This window comes from Anguilla anguilla, chromosome 5, assembly GCF_013347855.1.
Source record: "Anguilla anguilla isolate fAngAng1 chromosome 5, fAngAng1.pri, whole genome shotgun sequence".
NCBI classification, from domain to species: domain Eukaryota; kingdom Metazoa; phylum Chordata; class Actinopteri; order Anguilliformes; family Anguillidae; genus Anguilla; species Anguilla anguilla.
In genome coordinates this window covers 39,634,093-39,656,522 of record NC_049205.1, presented here as the reverse complement: position 1 = coordinate 39,656,522, position 22,430 = coordinate 39,634,093, and the positions used below count along the sequence as shown (strand labels likewise).

The 22,430-nt window shown below is 39.9% G+C and overlaps 1 protein-coding gene across 1 annotated transcript in view; it reads left to right on the top strand.

Moving 5' to 3' along the window:
- pepd (peptidase D) overlaps window positions 1-22,430 on the top strand; it is a 71,899-nt gene that overhangs the window by 29,079 nt on the left and 20,390 nt on the right. Inside the window, exons 8-9 of the mRNA XM_035418079.1 lie at window positions 3,098-3,173; window positions 11,828-11,874. Coding sequence (XP_035273970.1) covers window positions 3,098-3,173; window positions 11,828-11,874 — 123 coding nt within the window. The remainder of the gene's footprint in view (window positions 1-3,097; window positions 3,174-11,827; window positions 11,875-22,430) is intronic.

Genomic DNA, 22,430 nt, shown 5'->3' with positions numbered 1-22,430 from the left:
AAGACTACTACAGTAGTTGATGTTCCGTAAGAACTCTGAGGGGGAAAGACAAAAATTGTCCAAGGGCAACATTGGGTGGAAATGCAGACTTCAGTATTGTGACTGGATTAATTTGAAGTGCAAGGCCAAACAGGGATGGCCCAAAACCATATTCTAATTAGAGAATTTTCATGAAAATTGTTATGGGTTTTCAGAGAAATAGTACACCAAGACAATGAATATGCACTCTGAGGTCTCCAGACGTATCATTTTATGATAGAAAAACCGCAGGAGCCTGGTTGTAGTGGTTCCTTTTAGGGAAAAGGACAAAAAGCCTGCTATATTACAGTCACATATCAAGATGCATTGAAAGAATATTTTAAACTCTAAAAGTTCAAGTTATAACACAAAAAGCTATGTACCAACGCTATTGTGAAAGTTCAATGATCAAAACTAATTTTGGTAAAAGACAATCACTTAACATTTTGGTACTCCGAGGTGGTGTGGAGAATACATTTATAGAAAATAGCTGAATAGATTGCAAATTTGCTTTGAAGAAGTTTAGCAAAGAAGTAAGGATTTTGTACTCTGTCTGGTTGAAGGGCAGATGTACCCAAATAGGGAATAATTCAAATGTGACATTAATTAAGCAGTGGGCTAACTGACTGGCCATTACAGAGGACTGTCTAGTGTCTGTTTTTAGTCACAGCTAGTCATAAATCCATCGATGCCCCATACCAACTTTTGTAAAGCTGCCAGGTCATCAGAAACTTCCATTGGTATCAAAAATATCCTTTATTGGTCACAAAAACTGTCTGTCTGTCTAGGCTACTCAAAAGCTTACACTAAAACTGAAATAGTATCTCCTGAAAGTGAGCTATCCCTTTAATGAGCATATTTCATGACATTACAATAAAAAAACCCTCCGTCCAGCACCATTACATTTGTTGTGTTTTGTTTGATATGGTACCCATTTGAGCTGAGTAGCATATTGGAAACATATGCCAATATGAAATATTTGGATTAAAAAAATTTGAGTGTGAACAATGTTATTTTACTATATCATCTTTAACACTTAAATATGAAAATGTTGCGTGGTTTCAATTTCCTACCATTGGTTCCAGCAGTGAGATGCTGTGGCCATGTTTACAATGGGAGGTAATTGCTGGCCGCTCACAGAAGCCAAGGTGTCTGTGCTGTATCCAGCCTCCCAGGCAGCACCCTGAGCCGGCCCACTCAGCTGTAATGGTGTCCGTGCTTGCCTGGCTGCGCTGGGCATTAGGCTCAGATGTTTATAGCTCTGTGGGGAGCCAGTTCATTGTGGTTACACCGCACTCTGCCACAAACTTTGTGTATTTTTCCCTCTTTTGTCTTATTACCAAAGATTATCAAAGAGGGTGCAGGAACAGATCCATCCTGGGGAACTGACATTTCCCAAATAGGAAACCCCAGCACTCAGGCACATCTGGTGTTTAAGAGTGAATATAGACTTTAATAGCATGCATTTCACTGAGTCAGATAACCATGTGCAGTGCCATGAAAAAGTATTTGCACCCTTCCTGATTTCCTCTTGCATCTTTGTCTCACTGAATGGGTTCAAATCTTTAGACAAAATGTAATATTAGACAAAGGGAACCTTGTCTAAGACAAGCATTGATGTTTCTCTTGATTAGCAGTAGTTTCTGCCTGCCACAAATCCCATTTTGTCCTGTCTCTTTTTTATTGTGGAGTCATGAACTGTGACCTTTTTTGAGGCCGAGGGGCCTACAGCTCTTAGGATGTTCTCCGGGCATTTTTTGTGACTTCCTGATCACAAAATTGAGTTGAGTTGTCGCTGTGCCTGTTTTGGCAGGCCAACCACCATTGCAAGCATTCCCCATTTGGAGATAATGGCTCTCACTGTGGTTTGGTGGTATTGTCCCAGAGCCGTAGAAATGGCTTTGTAACCCTTTCCAGACTGATATATTTCAACAGGTTTTTTCTCATCTCTTCTGGTGTAGTGCTTGTAGGAACTTTGTGGTAACTACTTAATTCTGATGGTAAGGTTCAATGTAAGTCAGGTTTACTTTCAACAGGCCTGGCTGAAATCTAGTCTGGCTGTGTTCAGTCAGCTGAATCTAATTATAAATTAAATTTGGGAAATTGTTTGAGTAACTAAGGGGGGAATTACTTTTTCACATGGGTGATATGGGTGTTTGATAACTTTTTTCATTATATAAATGAAATAATAATTTTAAAATGTGTTTTGTGTTTACTCTGTTTCCTTTTGTCTAATTACATTCTGTCTGAAACCATTTAGTGTGACAAATATGCAATAATAGAGGAAATCAGGAAGGAGGATAATTATTTTTTCACAGCACTATATATTCAGAGACATGTATATTCAGAAACATGCTTGATCAAGCACTGTAATCATGTGGCACGCTATAAAAATCTGTCAGATGCTATTTAGTCTAGAGAAATGGCTGTTTTCATCATTTTAACCATTGGTTGCAGCTTATCGTATGTTCAGTTTGTGATGTTTATTCCTGGGTAACTTTAGAAACAAAAAGCCTTGTTCCCCATTAATGTGAAGAACTGAATCATTTGCAGAGCAGGAGAATTGCATCGCTTGTGTGTTCTTGATCGTGAGGAAACTGACAGTGATTTCTGCAAGCAGTTGTCTCTGAGCCATTATTTGAATGCAGTGATTGAGGCAGCATTAGCTTGATGATGGAGACGAAAGCTCGGATTGTCCACAAGAATGATAGTAACTGAACCGATCTCCACGGGGCGCTTTTTGCGAATGTTTTCCACCATGCAGCATGGTTGTTCTCTTAATTTCAAAGGTTTAGTGCATTTGTGGAACCACCACACTTAAAACGTGAGAAAAAGACATCCTGGTACTCTCAGATATGTGCCCTGCTGTAGCTCCTGGCCATAAATCAGAATGATTAAGGCTGAGTGGGATACCCCGAATCTCACGGCTCTCTTACTTCTTCCTACTTACTCCTTCAGCAGACTGCAGAGTGTTTGTTCATCGGGAAACAGCCACACACACCTGGCAGAGTCAGCAGTGACTCTAATCTACACAGAGAGGAGTGACGCCCTTGACTCTTGTTTTGCTCTCCTCCTGCAGTCGCCTGATTAAGACCGATATGGAGCTGGAGGTCCTGCGCTACACTAACCGTGTTTCCAGCGAAGCCCACAAAGAGGTAAAATCCTGCTCCTTTCCCCACCTCATCTCATTCTTCAGACGGTGATCTATGCATCACTGAGATTTAAACTTTATGTGTGAGGGCAGAATATGCACAGGCTTGAAGTTCAGCCGTTATAAAACCATGAATCACTTCCCACTGAGACTTGAAGTGAGCGTAAAACACTTTGGTGAAATCGGGTGGTGGGTGTCTTTTTAGTAGGATGATAATAAAGACTAAATATTCTTGAGGGCCAGGTTTAACTGAGGTAATAAATTATTGCTAAATATTGTAGGTTCAGTTTTATCATAGTCAGTGTGAGTGAAAGGATCAGTTCAACTGGACTAGTTAATGCTGTCTGTAATGTGCCAGTTGTTAGCAGTTGATTGTACACATTCTAAAGCGCAGTTCTGCATTACTTTGCCTAAGTCATGTTAGAACATTTAGCAGAAAAACGATAAAATTCAACTGTGAGATGTCACAGTATTTTTATCCAAGACAATGCCATTTGCGGTGTGAATGTGTTTGTGTGAGTGTGTGTATGTACAGTATGTGTGTGCACATCACAACAGGGATAGCCTGGGAAACCCCTCGCTGGTATTCTTCATACTAAATTGACAGTGAAAAAGTGTTAATATAATAGAATAGGTTTTAGGGGGGAGACACTGTGGGGGGAGGTGGAAAGCAACTCTTATTTTACCATAAATCTGTGTGATGCATTTGTGCATATGAATTATTTTAAGTACAGTATTTAGTTATTTATGAATGTATATATTTATATATAAGGTAAAAAATACTTTTCCATTGAAGTACACAGCAGGTTATGTATTGGAAAATTAATGAATTGTTGGCCTTTTCAAATGTATTCATTATTTTGTTAAATACTTACATACTAAAATATAAATATACTGTTTTCAAAAAAATACATCCATGTGAATATGAGGATTGTGCTTAAAATTAGCTTTAGTAAATTCAATAGAATATTTAATGGACCCAATTTACTCACCCCCAGAGTTTTAGTTCATCTCAGTAATGCATATTCATATGAAGAGCTGCATATGCATGCAGGCACATGGTGATGTTGTTCTCCCAAAACAGATAATGCATTGCTCAAATTACAGCTGATTTAGCAAATTGGAGGCATTTTTTCTGAACCTTGGTACTACATTATTTAGTGCACATGCAGTACTGTTCAGCAGACTGACCTTACATTTTGAAGGGTAGCACTTGCAGGCTATTGTATGTAGTGTAGAAATCTGTATTCTGCAGGGAGAAAGAATGCTTTGATTTATTTTTTTATTCTTTGTGGTGAACTCCTCCCTTTCTTTTCCTTCAAAATATGCCAATCTGTTTGTAAATCCCTCGAGAGACGGGCAGCAAAAGTGTGTGACAGAGGAAGATTTATCTCTGTATCTGTTGATATTGATACAAAGTGCTGCAGCTTGTCTATTTTTCTTATCTATTTTTTTGTTGTTTCCTAAATGCGCATTGTAATTTTTGCTATTTTTTATGTTTGTTGAAGTAATGCTTGTGCTTTGGCAGCCCAAATGTGCCTTTATCTTGCCTGTGAAGTGAATTGAATTGAGAGAGAAATGGACAGAGAAAAAGCAGTGAGCGCGCATTTGTACTTGGATGTTTTTTGATATCCCAGCGAGGCACCATCTTGGTAACCTGCTCTGTCCTCTGCCCACGGCCTTATTCATGAGCTGGTATGGTACAGTCACCTGTCCTGGCTGTAATAATGTCTGGATCAGCACATTTTGGCTCTTGAACGTTACTTTACTTTCAGTTTCATATAGGCCTTTTTCTTCTTGGTTCCTCTGGTGTTTTCCTTGTTGTGCTATTGCATGAGTTTGGGAGGGGGGGGGGGGTGATTTGGCTCGATCAATGATGGCATTTTCCGTCTCCGGCTGATTGACTTGAAGAGGGCCAAAGCCAAGCTCCTGTCAGTGTTAGAAAAGGGCCCAAAAGGTTATGCTTGATCTTATTGCCTGGAGTCTAATGAAAGGGAAAGGCTGTTCAAAGCGGTTCCTCCCAGATACTGTCTGGGCCTCCATAATTTCAATGTCTTGTCTAGAAAGGTTTCAATTTGTAGTCACAGGGCAGCCAAGCAGGAGGATTGAAAGAAGCCTTGGGAGGCTTAAGATAATTGAGTAAACCAGATTGATGGGTACATTCCGGAATTGGAAAAATGCATAATTGTGGCCCTTCAAATTAAAACACGAAATAAGGTTTTTGAAGGAAATTGAATTTTAATGGATTTTTGAAATCAGCTGGTTTTATGAATTAAAGGATAACTTCGTTTTTTCACCCCACTTGGACCTAAAGTATTTTTTTGAAGTAATTCGACCATGCTGATTGTTATTGATAATAATTTTGTCACATTTTTCATTGTGGAGCTTTGGTCACCCTGAGAACCACTCTACTCTGCTTTGCACTGCAGTATAATGGGGCCACACAAAGAGGCTTGAAATATATAAGAAAGCATTGATAGGTAGTGAAGACCTTGTCATGCTGATAGATTAACTTTTTCACATTCTCACACGCGAGTTCCATAATTGGAAATTATGCAAGCTATATAGGGATGTATTTTAACAATCTTTGCACATGGTCTCTTAATGAATAATAGGCATGTCTTCAGCATAACATGCAATGAACCAGTCATCTGCAGTAGTCATCTACTGTTCCCATGAACATTAGAAAGGCCTGAGGCAATGCCATTGCCTGTTTGGACTTTAAAATTAAAATTACTCCGACACTGTAAATGCAATATGCTCCTCCTTCATTAATATTCGGGCTTAAAATGACTGTGTTTTAAAAATTTTATTAGGCGTACACATTAGGCCCCTTAATACCAATTGAGCATACTTAAACATTGTTGCAGGATAGCGTGCCATGTCAGAAAGCACACAGCATCTCATTCTGGTTCCGCAAACATGACAGTGACTGCAGTTTACTCCAATGGCCTGTGTAGTCCCCAGATCTCTGTTCTACAGAGCACCTTTGGGATGAGGTGGAACAGGAGGCTCGCAGCATAAATGTGTGTCCAAAGAAGCTGCAGGAACTGCATGATGCTACTGAGTCAGCATGGACCAAAATCCCCCAAGGAGTGTTTCCAGTGCCTTGTTGAATCCATGCCGCAAAAAAAAAATTCAGGCTGTTCGGGAGGAAAAATGGGGTCCTATATATAAGTGGCCATTGAGTGTATATGCGCGTGCACACGCACGCACACACACACCACGCACGCATGCACACACACACACACACAAACACATTGATAATATAAATAGCATTGGTAGTCTAGTGGTGTGTGTGATTTTCTTTTGTTTCCTTTAAATATGCGCCATTAGTCAGCACCTCAGCTGGTGCTGTGGTCCCCACTTTCTTGCAATTTATTAGTACATAAGAATGTAATTTTCTCATTTTATGGCTCATTATATAGAACAAGTTTTGCATCATTTTATTCAGTGATGTCCGTAAGTATTTGGACAGTGACACAATTTTTTGTTGTTTTGGCGTCTGTACTCTTACAGATTTGAAATGAGAAAATGAAACAATGAATATTTATTTACAGACTGCATTGTATATTAGATGGTTAGTTATGCAAAAAGCCTAAAGAGTGTTATAAGAAATGCGCGTAAGCTGGGTCCCTTTTGACGCATGGACAGTGGGATGCCTTGTCTCATTGTCCAAAGAGGTCTGGAACGTGGTGACCACAGTTCTGTTGCAGTTTCAGCAGCACTGCACTGGGCCTATGCTGGGCTTAGGAAACGGACTGGACTAAGCTGCAAGCTGAACTACGTTGGCAGCACTCGGGTCTCAGGTATGTGCAGTGAGGAGAGAACCTCTGAGAGCTCAAAAAGTCTGCAATGGCTGCAGCAGAGTGCTCCTAAGTGTACTGCAAAATGAGAGCCAAAATTGTGGGTATGAGAGAAAATGTTGTTGCTCAGTTTTATTAACCTGGTCAAGGAAGGGAAACTTCACACCTGGCCATTGTGCAATGCAGGTTTTAAATGCTGTGTGCACAGATGATGATGATGATGTCATCAGACACTTCCATCTTCTTAAAGTGACAGTCGCTTTTTGTGTGAAGACTGTCAGCTGGCTGTTGGTCCCTGTGGGCCGAAAAGACTAAAGTGGACCTCTTTGGCCTGAAAGCAAAGTGCTATGTTATGTGGTGGCAACATTACACTCTGCGGTAGCTTTATGCTAGGCTGACTGGGAATCTTGTTAACATCGAAGGCAGGATGGATGGGTCCGAATACAAGCAAATCCTTTAGAAGAACCCGTTTTAATGTGCAAGTGATCAGTATTTAGGGCAAAGATACAAATTCCATCAGGGCAATCACCCAATGCACATAGCAAAAACTACAATGTAATAGTTTTTTTAAAGAATGTCAGTATTCTGGAATGGCCTAGCCAAAACCCAGATTTTATTCTGAAATCGCTGACCACTAATAATCTCTATCTACTTGGCAGTGTTGAAACAAAATGGCATGGAGGAATGGGAAGAACTCCAAAATCTCTGTAAAATGTGTGAAAGTCATACAGACACAACAAGAAGGCTCACGCATCGTTTGTCTGAGAATTTCCTTCATGTGCAGTTTTATATTTTTGATAGAACTGAATATGAGCTTCTGTAAAATATATTCCTGTGTAAATCTGTGCGTAGATTTATGTTTGCACTTATTTTAAAAGTGTGGCCTTTCCTGTGCCCAAGTAACAGTGACACAAAATGAACTGGTCCCCAGGGTCAGCCTGACCTTGAAACGCCTGAGGCGGTGTACCATTTTTAGCAGCAGCGGTGCTCCTGTGCATTAACAAACATACATCTTCATAACCAGCAAATTCACACAAGGCAGATAAAGACAAATACTCGAGCCACTGTGCCCTGGTGATGTTCCCCACTGTACTGTTAGGCATTCTGTCCGGAGGTGTACGACTCCGGAGGTGACAGTGACTGTTAAACAGATGGATTCCTAATGCAAAAGTAAAGAATGCAACAGACCTCGGGTTCACCAGGCAGCCATTCTTGCTCCTACTGTATGTCCTTCCTGGTTCATTTGCCGATGAGGCACTTCAGTATGCTGTATTCAGAGGAGCAGCCCATGCATGAAAATGTGTTTTAAAGCATTGGAACAGATGTATGCAACCAGCCAGTACTCAAAGTATGTCAGTGCACAGAGGGAAAGTCTAAAGCAAGTAGCAACAACCCAGATACAATCACATATTATTCATAAACATGTTTACCATTTTTGAAACTTATTCGTTAGAAAGGCAACATATAAACAATGCCGTTTGTTTCCACTGAATTACAGGCAACAACCTAAATTTGCTTGCTAGCCTGGTAGGACCACAATTTTTTGATTTGAAATAATTTATGTACCACCAAATCTTTTCAAGAGAGCTGCAAGCAATTTAATAACTTCCTCAACCATGGCATTTATTTTCAACTTCAACACTAGAATAAAAAAGTACCTTTGCTGCTGTAAATAATGCCATATAAGGATGATAGGCATTCTGCTCATGCAAGAATGATGCAAGAATGATGTGCTCTGAGACTATATTTTTCTCAATATTTCAATTCTTTTTTACTTTTAACTGGAATTGTAGCTGGAGTTAGGTGATATCATAGTTCACTAGTTGCAAGCTCTTATGTGCCTTTATCATTGAAAACCACTCATTGTGTCAATCTTTATGTTTTTTGGGCACTTATCAAGTTCTTAATGGAATGTCGTATTACATGAATTATTGTATTGGCCAACGCTCAGAGTGAAATTTTCTCTAGACAATATTAGAAAAATTTGCCTCTAGCTTTTGCATAAAAACTGTATCGAGCTATCAGCATGGGCCATATATGAGCATGCTTGCAAATTTGGCATTCCAAACTTTAACTACCTATCTCACTGAAAGCAGTGAGATAGGTAGTTAAATCATGACCGAACCAAAGAGAAGTTCTCAGTTTTACTGAGAATCCAGATTGTCAGCTGTAATGAACATATCTGATGGCTGTGCAGTGGTACCATATTCATACTTAAAAAGTTGAATTAAGAGCTGCGTTCTTAGTTTCCTGCAGATTTCTAACAGGAGAGGCTGTTTTGTAGAGCAGATTATGGCCTGGAGCAGAATGGAAGTCTGTTTTTATGATTGAATTCCAAGTGGTAATTGAATGAGCTCATTCTCTTCCACCAGTTGAGAGATTAAATAATAAGCACTATGCCCAAGGACTCAACAGCCATGTAAATCACACGTTAAAAAGAGAGCGTGGGGTGATTTGACCCTATTGACTAGTTTGATGAGAGGGTGGAGGGTAGTACAGTGTTATTGAATAAGACGTAGGCACACAAACACAGCGTAAGGATGATGTACCGTGCTATAGCAGCACCTGAATATGGGCCTGGCCCTCACTTCTGCCATGCCAGTTTGAAGGTAGATTTTATGTGATTGTTGCTGTGAGGCTCATCCATGCACCATGGCATGGTGCTTTTGACCGAACGAGCCATCGAGCACCACCATTTTTATTTTTAAAATAAATTTTGGCACCCGACATGGAGCTAAGCCATTCAGATTTTCACCCTAATTTGGAATGCCCAACTATCTCCACTACCGATTCAGGAGAGTGTAGACATTCGCAATTCTCCTCCAAAACATGTGGTGTCACCAGTCTTCTTCTTTTCACCCCGCAGACTACAGCTAAGGTTGCATAGAGTGCAGTCAGAGGAAGGCCTTTTGTTGGTGGAGATTGACCAGCGGGTGTCAGTGAGAGCGATGAAACGTGGACCCCCTAACCAAATGCGAACTCCATTATCCTGGGCCGACACAATCGCCAAAATTATGCGTTGCCCTTTGGAACTGCTGGCCACAGTTGGCACTATTATTTCAGTTTTATTTTTTAAGTAACCTTTGTAAACTTCTCTGTTTGTGCTGAGTAATGGAAGAGTTCGGCAGTGTAATGTTATTATTCAGCTTTACTTTTGTTTTGTCTAAAGATAACCTTGCTTGACTACAAAAGCAGTTATTGTGTGCTGTATCAAAATAAGACTTGAATGTGATCATTCAGCCATCTGAAAATCTTAAATACTAAATCCTGATCTCACTGTGATTATTATGCCAAAAATATTATTCTGATGATCTTAACAAGCCTCGGTCCAGGACTTTATCACCATAATTTATTTTTTGCTGAAATGTCAAAGCCCCCGAAGGAAACAATAAATTTGCATGTACAATGTGCCAATGAACTAAATAAAAGTGTGCTCTCAAGGTGACTGCACACCTCCCGGCTGCCATTTGACTTGACAGGGTCGGCTTACCTCAGCCCTCCGTCCTCCTGGGACTTCATTAATTTTTTGACTCCGGCACCTGAATCTCTTTGAGTCATCCGGTCATGTTTGTGCCCGTCCGCTTTGCTGTGATGCCATGTCCTCTTCTGAGTGCCAAGCTGATCCCTCTGAGTCTGTCCTGGACCTTCTGGTGCCATTTTCTGCTCAAGTGAGCGGGGTTTTTCATAGGTTCACAGCCTCAGTGACTTGCACTGTAGTTAAATAGTAACACTGAGGATGATGATGATGATTCTTGACTCTCAGTTATGGAGTCTCAAGTGTGGGATTTTGGTTCTTTTTGTTAAACATGTCAGAACAACTGCTTGTACCGTAGTGCACTGGCAGTAACAAGTGACTGGTGTGAGTATAAGTGGAATGTGTATTATATTCAGCAAGTTATTTTTCATGTGTCATCTCACACACTGCTGTACCTCGCCCCTCTCACAAGCCTCAGGTTGTTGGGGACAGCTAATCCAAATACCATAGTAGACCTGTAGTGTTATTGAGGTGCATGCAGTTTCTTTTCTCCAGAAGCCCTTCAGCTTGAGTTGGAATGTAAGGTTCTTGAGCACCACCTGCTGCACACAACTCTCAGAACAGCTGTCTTCTTCTGCAGAGATCTCTTTTTGTTTGCTCTTGTGATACCGTCTACAAACGGAGGGGTGTCAGGGCCAGACTTGGACACCAAGGTTCCATTATGATGTTACAATGTAATTACAATGTTATTCATGTTTTTCAATGAAAAAAGCATTAACTTCCCTCCTTCAAGAGAAAATGTTTAGAAGGTGTTGACATTTATGCGGTCTTCTCCAATAGTCGAAAACTCATGTTCATGTGGGTTTGTTTTGACTTCAGTTTATACTGCGAAAACAGAAACGAAATGTATGGAAGCTGTGCTGCCCAGTGAGTTTATAAAGTTGTTGTGGAGTCACTCAGCTGTTGGAAAGTGATCCACTGTGGGGAGCACACAAACATTTGGCAACTGCTGTTATACCTGTCCTCTTAAATTGTGCAAGTCTTGAATTAAATCACAAGTAGAAGGTTACAGGTATAGGAACTTTCCGGTACCTTTCTGGGCCTGGTCTGGTGGGTAGAAGTTGGATCAATACACTACAAATGGGTCGATTACTAATTTGAGTCCCCCCATGCAGCCAGTGATGCGGGGCACTACACTTTCTGTACTGTGATCCCATCTCTGTCTGTAACCCTCCCTACTATTTTCCTTGTCTGAATATGCTAAAAATACATAAAAGGATTATAAATAAAATTGTGTGATTCAAGCTTAAAATGCCATTGATGTGTTAGATATTTAATCTGCTGCATGTTTCTCAGTTTTCCCTTTTTTTCCTTTAGATAATGAAGCATGTGAAACCTGGACATAAAGAATACGAAATGGAAAGGTAAAGTGCTGTTCTTATTTTTATTTAAAAAGGGAACCTTCATCAACATCGGCACTGAACTGCAGAACTGCAGTACAAAGATATTTATTCCAAACAATGACATGTCAACACTTTGTTTAGAAGCAGTTGTTTCCTATGATATAGTAAAGAGAAAAAAGGAAGTTGCACACTCTACCTCCTCCCATAATTTATTCATGAAGTAGTAAAAAAAGAAAAACAACGTTTTGGCACACAGTGCCTTCGTCAGGGTTACGGAAAGGTAAACCAGACAATTTGTAGACACCTGTGAAATTAGTGGAATAAACAAGAGGTGTGTGGTGTGGCATGGGTAATTCAGAAATTATCCTTCTCCCTTTCCCATATGGCACTCCCCAGAGTAACGGTTGTTCTTTTATGTCTGATGCAGCGTCTGTCTGAGAATCAAATGGATATCAGCGGTCACGTTAATGCAGGGTTCTGCATTTTTTATGCAGAAAAAAAAGCTAAAATGCAGGGGGGAAAAATACACTGCATTTTATTACAGATATTCCAAGGTCTTTTTTTAAGATGACAAATAATTGCGTGTCTTAGAGCCAGTTGTCTATGTTAATGTGAATAAAAAGTCAAAAATGAGATGTCATGCTTTAGCTAGCTAGCCCAATATGAGTATATTAATACAGAAATCGCTTCTGACAATTTTTAATAATATTAGCCCGTGTGGAAAAAAGTTGTGTGGCTCCTCATGTGCTGATTTGATAATTGATTGTGTACTTTGGAGAATATGTTAGTATTTTGTGGACCACTCAGTGAACTTCAGAACTGTGAATGAACTAGAAAGGACATGTGGTCATGTGGTTCCATTCAGCCCTATTCAGTCTGGTACTTCTTCAAGTGGAGCCACCGAAATGGCTGCCATGGGCTGGATATAGTAATACTGAGGAGTGCTTTTTATTAATCCAGCACCTATCTACATTCAGTGCATCTCTAGAGCTAGCCGCAATACTTTGCATGGCACTGAAATGTACATGGATTATAACTACTGCCTCTCATCAGAAATACCACTTGACATTAAGAATAAAACTGGCTTATAGTAATAGTTAGGAAAGTAGGAAACATTTCAATTGCAGTGGTATATCAACAGGATTATAGTTTGCTGTACTACACCTCTGGTTGTTAATGCTAGCTTACTTAGCTAGCTAACAAAGTTATCACTAGCTAAGAATTACAGTGGCAGCTTACACTGTGCGAAACGGACAAAATGACCACGTTCACATGATATATCATCTTGACCAATCAGAGAAAAAACTATGGGCCATAAAAAAGTGTCGTTTTGCGATGGCAGTTTCCTTTTTAGTTGTTATACAGTTCTGTGCCCCAGACTGTAAATACCACTGTGCCCAAACTGAGCCCAGACTTTATGACCATATAAGGGTCCATCCATTTCCCTAGTGCGCAGGGAGTCTCTGGCTCCAATTTGTACAACATGGCGGCACAAAAACCTCACTTCTACGGCTTCTAAATGCTTGTGGGTGACATCACAGTCACTGTACATATTTTTTTCCAGTTTATGCTTGCTAGTCACTGTCAGAAGCTGAGAAATACTGCTCTGAACACTTACAAATGTTCCTGCTGGCCTTAATGTCCCTATGTATTGCTTGGATGAAGGTCTCCCTCCCTAACTGATTTGCGGTAATGAGGAATGGGAGTGGATGTGGCAGGGCAGGTTCAGGTGTGTTGGTGAGATTGTGTGTGGCAGCTCAATGGGGCCCAGGGGCTGGGAGGGAGGTCGCAGCAGGCTGCTGCTTGCTGGTGTGAGGAATTTTCGGGGACAGAAGGACAGAACCCCTGACCTCGTGTTCACAGGGTGTCATCACGGCAGTGATTGTGTGAGAAGAACAGATACCCTGCACCTTTATTCTACTGCAAACTAAAGACTGAACACTACAGACTATATCTCATAAAACACTGACTACGCTCTCCTATACTCTCCTAAAAATACTACTGCACACCACGAATGGCTACAAACCAGCACCCTGGCCTGTATTCAGTAAACATTTGTCCTCATCTTTGGTGTGTGTAAGGAATCTCTAGGTGCAGCTGACTATAAAAGTAACGCAGGTGTTAATCATTATATTTTAGAAAGGTTTGTGTATTCCGTTCCCCTGCTGCTGTGAACAAATAGATTTAAGTGACTTTTTGTTACCTTCCTGTTATGTCCGAACCATTTCTTTTAGATTGCTGTAATCATTGGTTTTACACACCACTCTTATTAAGTGGTTGATGGTATCATCGTTTTCTTCAGCTTGTTCCTCAGTTTTAGCTGTTTTCTTCAGTTTGGTGAGTTCCGTAATCGCAACCATGAACTACTTCTGAAGAAAAATATCAACTCTTGCATGCCAAAACTATGCGAAAATCTTTATTGAATAGACAACCTTATTCTAAACAAGCTGAAAATGAACTCTCTACAGACAACTCCAATCTCTTTGTTAGTTCACAAACTGAAATATGTTGTTTTGTAGGTGAGCATGACATGAAATAAATCAACCATTATGTTCTTGTCCTTTTCTAGGAATTGCTGTCTAAGCACTGAATATTGTGTCATCCCCTAAGTTACTTACTAGAGCTGAGATTTTCTGGTCTGGTAAACACATAGTGATTTCTTCTTTTTTCCCCCCGGTATGCCAAAACCTTGCCCAAGACTATGGCTCATGAAAATAAGGCCACAGTACTTTAGCCTCAGGTGCTGCTTTCATCGGTCAAACATGCTTGCAAGTTGGTCGATTTGGTATTGAAAGAAATTTGTATTTTTCTTTTTTCCAATTTCATCCCTTCCAGTGGGCATTCAGGTCTCCAACAAAGGGCAGTTGACATAATATTGTTATGCTCAGCCTATAGACTTTTCATGGTTAATTGACTTTCTTCTTAAGTTGCTGAAGTTGTAGTGAAATTCCCAGTGGCCTGGCCTAATATGAAGTGGAGCTGGCTCCTTTTGGACAGACAGGGCTGGGTTGACTTGAAGACCTGCTTCTCGTGTCCCTGCTGCTGGAGGGCACACCCACTCAGCGAGGGAAGGAGATGGAGAGCAGGATAGAGAGAAGGGGCAGGGCAGGTGTTTCAGCCCCCAGGATTAGGGGGAGGGGTCAGATCTCAGGGGGTGGGAAAGCTGATTAAAAAGAGCAGATCCTCTTTCTGCCAGTGGCTGCTATGCTGCTGTTCTGGAGTGGTGCCTTCACCGTCTGATCTGAGGGATGTGGAGCCATCCTCCAGCAGGGTTCTCCCATAATGCACTGCCCACACACTCACCGTAGCCTGGCGCAAACCCTGCCTACAGTGCAACTCAGTGGTGCTCTGCAAAAAAAAATTTTTTTTTAAATAAATAAAAAACCCTGGCTCTATCAGTAAAAATGTACAAATACCTTACAGATCCCTCACAGTTTTCTCTATATGTCAGTTACATAGATATGAGTGTATATAGTCGAATTGCACTATAATGGGTGTCATTTTAAACTGCAATACGACTTTTAACCCACATTACGTGACCTTTGGCCAGGCAGATGTGATACACTTACAATAAAACGATAATAAAATTTGTCAAACCAAAATGAGTTGAGTTAACATTCTGACTTCAGACTTACAGTTTTTTTTCCAAAACATGTAAACAATTGCATGCCTTTACCTGTGACTTCCATCTCACCAAAAATGCAGATTTTTTTTGTTCTCCTTTCTGTCTTGTACTTTTTTATTTTTATGTTCTACTGCCAAATGGTTGGAGCAAAGATTGGGTAATGCTGATCTGCAGATATTTGTCATCTGCATGGCAAAACCGGAATTTTTGCTCTTTGTTGATTAGGAGTAGGCTAAATGAGTACTTACCAGTTCTTAGAAAGAAATGTAATTGGAACGTTGAAAACTGTTTTTTTATTTTCAAAAATAATCATTTTTCAAAGAGAATTGCCATGGCAACAAGTCAAAGCATGTGTAACCTACACGTTACACGTTAAATATCCATGCACAGTATTCTCTTTCAAACCAACAGCATTTGGATGGAATGGAAATAACAAACTCTGTGTTCTTGCTTTACTAGAAGACGATGACTACTACACCAAATACAGAGTTTCTCAGTGCCACCACTGTCATGTCATCAACAAGCACCCCTCCCTGCATTTCTCACCTGCAGCTATACTCCCCAAGCATAACACACCGAACAATAGCGTCTATTATGGAGTTCAAAAAAATATACTTTCACCACCAAAAAATTGTATTCTATCACTGGAACAAAATAAAGCCATCAACAGCCTGACGATTTGCCAATACAGCAGTGGAAAAGCTGCGCTCACTGAATAGCAAAATAACCAAGAGGAATGGTGGAATCATAGAATTTCACTCTGCTATCAATATCTGTGACTAAATATGGGATAAATATACAATCTTACGATTGGTTTTACACATAAAGATGTCCCTTTCAAGATTCAGAGGTCATGTTTTGTCTTGAACAATCTGTTAAAGAAGTAAACACGCAAAAAGAAAGCAAGGGTCGGTATTTACAGCAGCCACGCGCAAAATAGCCAGGATACATACAAAGATGTACGTATTACTGCTTGTAACATTTCAGTTATTTAGGTTGCATCATATTTTTGATATTGATATATTCACGTTGGTCATAATAGACAACTGTTAGACATTATTAGCGTACCCTGGGCAGTGTCAGTATAGTGTAGTGGCTCATAGTGGCCTGCTTTATTAAAATTCATGACACTCACAATTAAATTGAGTTTCTTTCAAGAGGTTTGCGCTATTCTCTAACGTAGGCATTTCACATGTGTACTGACATCCTCAATTATTTTTCGTTTTTATCTTATTATATTCAAAGAAACCATATAGGCAAAAAGACATAAAGCAAACTGAATCAAATCCGCACTAGTTCAGTCTTTGGTGATGAAATACATCTCTCAAAATTGTCACTGCTCTTTTAAACAAAGTTTAAAATGGGTCATTTTGACCCAAACCAAACACAAGGATGAGTGCAGAAAAACAGGCTTGAGGCACAAAGATATGAAAATGAAGTAGTGTACTCGAGTAAATGCAAGGACAAATCCGCTTGCCATCATTTAGAAAACAATTTTAAATGTCCCAGCCATATGTTTTGGTACCGGGCTGTAAAACATACTCAGGCAGGGCACATGGACAAACAGATTAGGCTGTGCAAAAGATTTCTGATTTGATTCGCATGCGAAGCTTAGAGAGTGAATGTTGTTTTTCAAAGCACAAATTTTAGAGGCGGACATTGTGTAAACTGGGTTCTTCTGAACACCTGCGCTTCTGTTTGCAAATGGCTTTCGCGGTAGCTGTTGTAATGTTTAAGTAACGGTGCAGGTGGCACGGCGTCCTTTTGTTTTAAGAATAATCCTGAGCTAGCGTACTTTTTTTGGCAAATCATGTAAGAGTTTGTGAAAGTTTTTTAAACTTTCGTTTTTAAGGACAACAGCTTTACCTTCCTCTCAGTAGCCCCTTAGATTTAGATTTTGTACCCATATTTTTCATATCGTACACTAGTGTTTTACTGTGTGCTTGAAGTGCTTGGAAATAAGTGCAGAGTATATAAAGAATAGAACAAGGTAATAAGATTCCAATATTTATTCCTGTTACATTGCAATGCAAAGCTGATAAACATGTTTATTTGTCTTCTCACTGCTTCAGCTGAAAAATAAGACTATTTTTCCCTTTAGAGGAACTGACTCCATTCTTTGAATTTAAAGTGGGTGTTCAAATTGTGACCTCTGTGGATTGAAGTTGCTGGGCTGTTGTGTGGGAGAAGGATATTGCCCTGGGTTGCTGCCCCCAGCTTGCTCTTTGGTCTGAGGCAGAGGAGTCTGATGAGAGGGGTTGGTCCCTTTGGGAGCCATTAGATCCTGTGAAAGATCTTCCCCAGGTTAGAGCCGTGATGGTTCAAGCAGTGCATCAGCCTCTCATCAGCAAAGTTCCAGTTTCTCAGCATTGTGTTTATAATGGCAGGACTCCTATGTCACTACTCCTACAGTAACGCTGTACCATTGATTGCTACAGTTTGAACTCTTGTAAATTTCATCTAGTTTGGCTGTAGAAGTGTAGGCAAGTCCACTTTAGCTGTTTCTGTTACTGTATTTCACAGCATGTTGATCCAGGTCCAGCAAGAAGCTGAATTTTCTTGTTTTTTATGCATTTGTCATAATTATAAGTGAGCTTCATAATGACAAATATCTTTTCTTGGTTTGGTTCTCAGCTTTTATTTAAGGGTATTTCTTATACACTTTGGTTTCACAATGTAGAAATGACAGCATTTTCTTTCCATAACCCCCCATTTCAGCATACCATAATATTTGGGACCTATTAATGTTATGTAAATTAAATGTAAATACAAGTAGTCATATTTAGTCATTTGTCAGATATTACTCGGGGGGGGGGGGGTGGGTATGCTTTGGATCTTGGGCAGTTCCTTTTGACCTCCGTACTTTGCTCTTGCCATCATTCTGATACGAATAACTCTTTCTGTTATGATAGCTTTGTACTTCAAGTGCACTTCTTCTATATGGTGTTGATTGTGATATTACTGCACTATTAATACACTTTATACTACCATAAAATAAAAAAAGCTATTGAAAGTATATTTTCGAATATTATCACCCTTTAAATTAAATTATTATGGTATATGCCTCATAAATTTGCTAATATCTAGTACGTTTTCATTATCTTTTAGTGTATTCATTGCGTATTCAAATTTATAAAGGAATTCATGTTTTTAGTTGCCCTTCCAAACTCAGCTATGCATGGATTTGGATCAAACTGAACAAATGCTATGTGGTCTGCTCCTCCAAAATCCTATCGATTTCTAGGCCATGATGTCACAGGTCCAGGATGCTGGTGAGTCCTGTTGTGATTTCTGGGTTCTGTTCTCCAGCTCATGAAAAAAAAGATATCCTCACTTTTTTTTTCCAGAACTCCATTGATCCTCAAGATACCTAACAGTGGTTTAATATTAAGGAAACATTAATGGCAGATCTTATTAGTTGTATACTTACAATTGCCCCTCATGTAATATCAAAACCTTTCCATTATATTTTATGGCAATTTGTCTGTCCAGTAGATGGTAGTTTTTGCCTGTGCCAGCAATCATTCATGCTTCTGCATGTCATTACATGCAAATTTATACAATATTTTGTTACAGATGATGGTTACTGTTCTGCATTACAAATAGCTGTGAGAACAATCTGTTTTATTATATTTCACAGCTATAGAACATGACAACCTGATATTTTTGATAAATTTGAACCAGTGAAATAGTCTGAACATTAGAAATGAGGAAATCCAAGTGTCATTTTCTCATGAACCTACAATAAATTTTTTTATTTTATTTAAAATGTTTTTAAGTCCTATTGCTTTTCTGCTAGATAGGAAAATGTGTCCCATATAATGGATTGCAAGGAGTAAAAACAGATTTTTTTATGTGTGTGTGTGTGTGTATTCCACATTGACAGCTCTGACAGAGTATTGAATGCTTTGTAAATGTGTTACAATGCAAGCTTGTCCTCCAAGGAACAAAAGAAACTCTGTGACAGGAATTCTCCCAGTTTAGCAAGGCAACAGACCCGTTGTTATGGTTACACCTCATAGAGTAGCTGGGTGTGCAGGTGACTGGGGAACTGAGACATCTGAGATGAAAGACACAGCTGTAAGCCATCCCACAATTCATTTCTGCGTGGCTCTCACAATAAAAGGAAAATAGCAATAACCGTGAACCTTATAGGTTGTTACAACTGGACGTTTGCTCTCCAAATGAAAAAACATTCTTCCATTGAATCCAAGTACTTTCTTAACATGTTTTTGTCAATATTATTATTTTCTGTCATTAGAGCTTGCTTACTGTCTGCTTTTACACCTATGATTTATCTATTGGCTATAGATAAATAGCCTAAATGTTGAAGAACAGTGTATGTATGTGTGCGTGTATGAGCATGTGTGTGTAAGCAGTTAAAGTATTTAAATCCGCATCCACAAATACACATAATTGAATTACTGGATCTGATTCTTTGTGGGGAAAAAAGAGTCGATTTCAGTTGCATGTGGCCAGAAATCAGAAACATAACAATTAATGCAGACTGAGATTCTGGTCAGTGGTCCTTCTTCCCAGCATCCTCTTGGCTTTTTGGTATTTGCCTCATGCACATTGTTCCCTCCCGAACCCGCAGCAGCGCTGAGCAGATGATACCCACTGTAATTAGAAGCGGCTCCCACATTTAATGAAGAGGAGCTCGCTGCATGGCAGAAGCGCTTGAGACGTTGCCAGCGGTTTCGACTTCAAAGCGGCAGACAGGGCTTCACAGCAAAAGCCCGGGAAAGCTGCGAGGAGATAACTAGTCGCTGCTTTTTTATTTGATTTGTGGGGTGCCAGGGCACTCGATCTATAAGGTCCTGGACAGGGGGAGAGGGGGGAACGTGAGAGGGCCTGGGAAGGGCTCTGAGGGCCGCCTTCCTGGCCTGCTCTTGTGTCTGGCTTTCCCCGCTTGCACGCAGCGCATCAGGTGAGTTGCGTGACCGAGCGGTGCGTTCCGCGGGATTTTTCCCCAACCAAGCTTCGTACGTATGACATGACCAACATTTTTTAATTCCCTCTTGGATCCGCAGTTTCAGAAAAGGGCATCTGTTAAAGCAAATGCGCGTTTTGGTAAAAGGCCAATGCAGTCATCCGGAAAATCTGAATTGTCGGAAAAAGCACGGCAGAAAGAGAGTGAGAAAGGAAATCCATATAATAATAATAAGAGGGTGCTTATATACCGCTTTAGTGTTTGCCCTCTAATGGTGATAATAACAATAATAATGCAAACTGTTCATTTCTGTCTTGGTGACTGATTAATGTGTTACTGCTAAGCATAACAAAGCATAACAATAAAACATAATTCACAGACTGTTCCTTAGGTCCTTTCATACTCCAGGTACTTCTACTGTATATACATTGTGCCAGAGTGAAACTCGATGATGTCAGTTCTGGACTGCATGTTGAATGGATATTCAATGTAGAATGACTGCATTCCTTTTAATATCCTATCAATGAAATTAAAGACATTTCTATTAATGAATTTTTAAATTAAATTTATGATAACAGCTGTTAAATGCATGCTCTCATAAGGAATATCGAGCTAATCGCTGATTGGGAGGGTTGTTTTGTGTTGGGTTTCATTTTTAAGCTGTTGGGCACATTTCTGAAAATCATTTGGGGCGTTTGCCTGAGCAGCTCAGGTGCAGTGCAATGTCACTGCAGTTATGAAAGATTGAATCACATTTTGATTAATATGTTGCCTCAGATTGCTTTGTCTATCCTTGTTTATTTTATCAAAGCCTTATGCTTCCTGCTTCCATCATTGCTGTTAAGCTGCTTTTTAAATTGGATGCTTGATCTTCTTTTTAAACCTTCCGAACCTTACATGCTGGATTGGACAGCAAGCAAGCTTAACTTTTAGGGTTGAACACTGGGGATGAATCGGGGAGATTATCTGCGCTCATTGTCCATGTCTCAAGGTTAAATGAAGATACTGCCTCATCCTGCTATGTTTAAATTATGTTTTATGTGTTTCTGTATAGACTGTATAGATTCTTTTGTTCACATTGATATTTTTACATTTGTATCAAATAACTGTGTTGGCATGTCTTATGCAGTATTGGCTTTAATTAACCTAAATATGACAAAATAGAAACCATATAATTGAGTTTGTGAGCAGCATACTGCCTTTGTGTAAAAGCTATTTCAGCTATATCAGGCACCCGTTAATCACAAGTGACCCATTATGTGTGTGCGTCCATGTGTGCGTGTATGTGTCTATATATGCATGCATCAATGCATGTATGTCTGTACGTATTATGGCTGCACAATATATCTAATTGCAGCCAATCAGTAGCAAGGTCGTACAGGTTCTATTCAATCATGCAATGTTTTTTTTCAATCACATGAAAGCTGCAAGGCATTGCTGTTGATTGGCTGTCTCATCAACACCCAACAGATATCGGTGGTGATTTCATGTCACATCAGCCTCTAACTTTTGCTTGTTCTCTACCGCATCAAGTATGAGTAAAGAAAAAAGCTATTAGAATGATTCTTATTACACTTTAAAAAAGTGATTATTATATATTGTGCAGTACAAATGTATGTAAAACCATAGGCATTGGTCTACAGAGATGTGGGAAAAAAAGCGATATGGTCTGAGGAGTCATCCTTCATCATATTCTTGAGAAGTGGACAAGTGCATGTGTGGCGTGTACCAAGAGAATGGTACAGGCGTGAGTGCCTGACCCCTACAGTGAGGGGTCAGGTGGCTCTGTTATGCTGTGGGGGGCATTTTCCTGGCATGATTTGGGTCCACTTTTCCCCTTAGAGGGAAGGCTCACTGCAAATCAGGACAAAGTTATTCTGAATGATCACCTAAATCCTATGATGAAGCATTTCTATCCCGATGGGAGTGGTCTCTTCCAAGATGACAATACCCCCATCGACAGGGCATGACAGGTCTCTGAATGGTTTGATGAGTATGAAAAATGATATGAATCATATG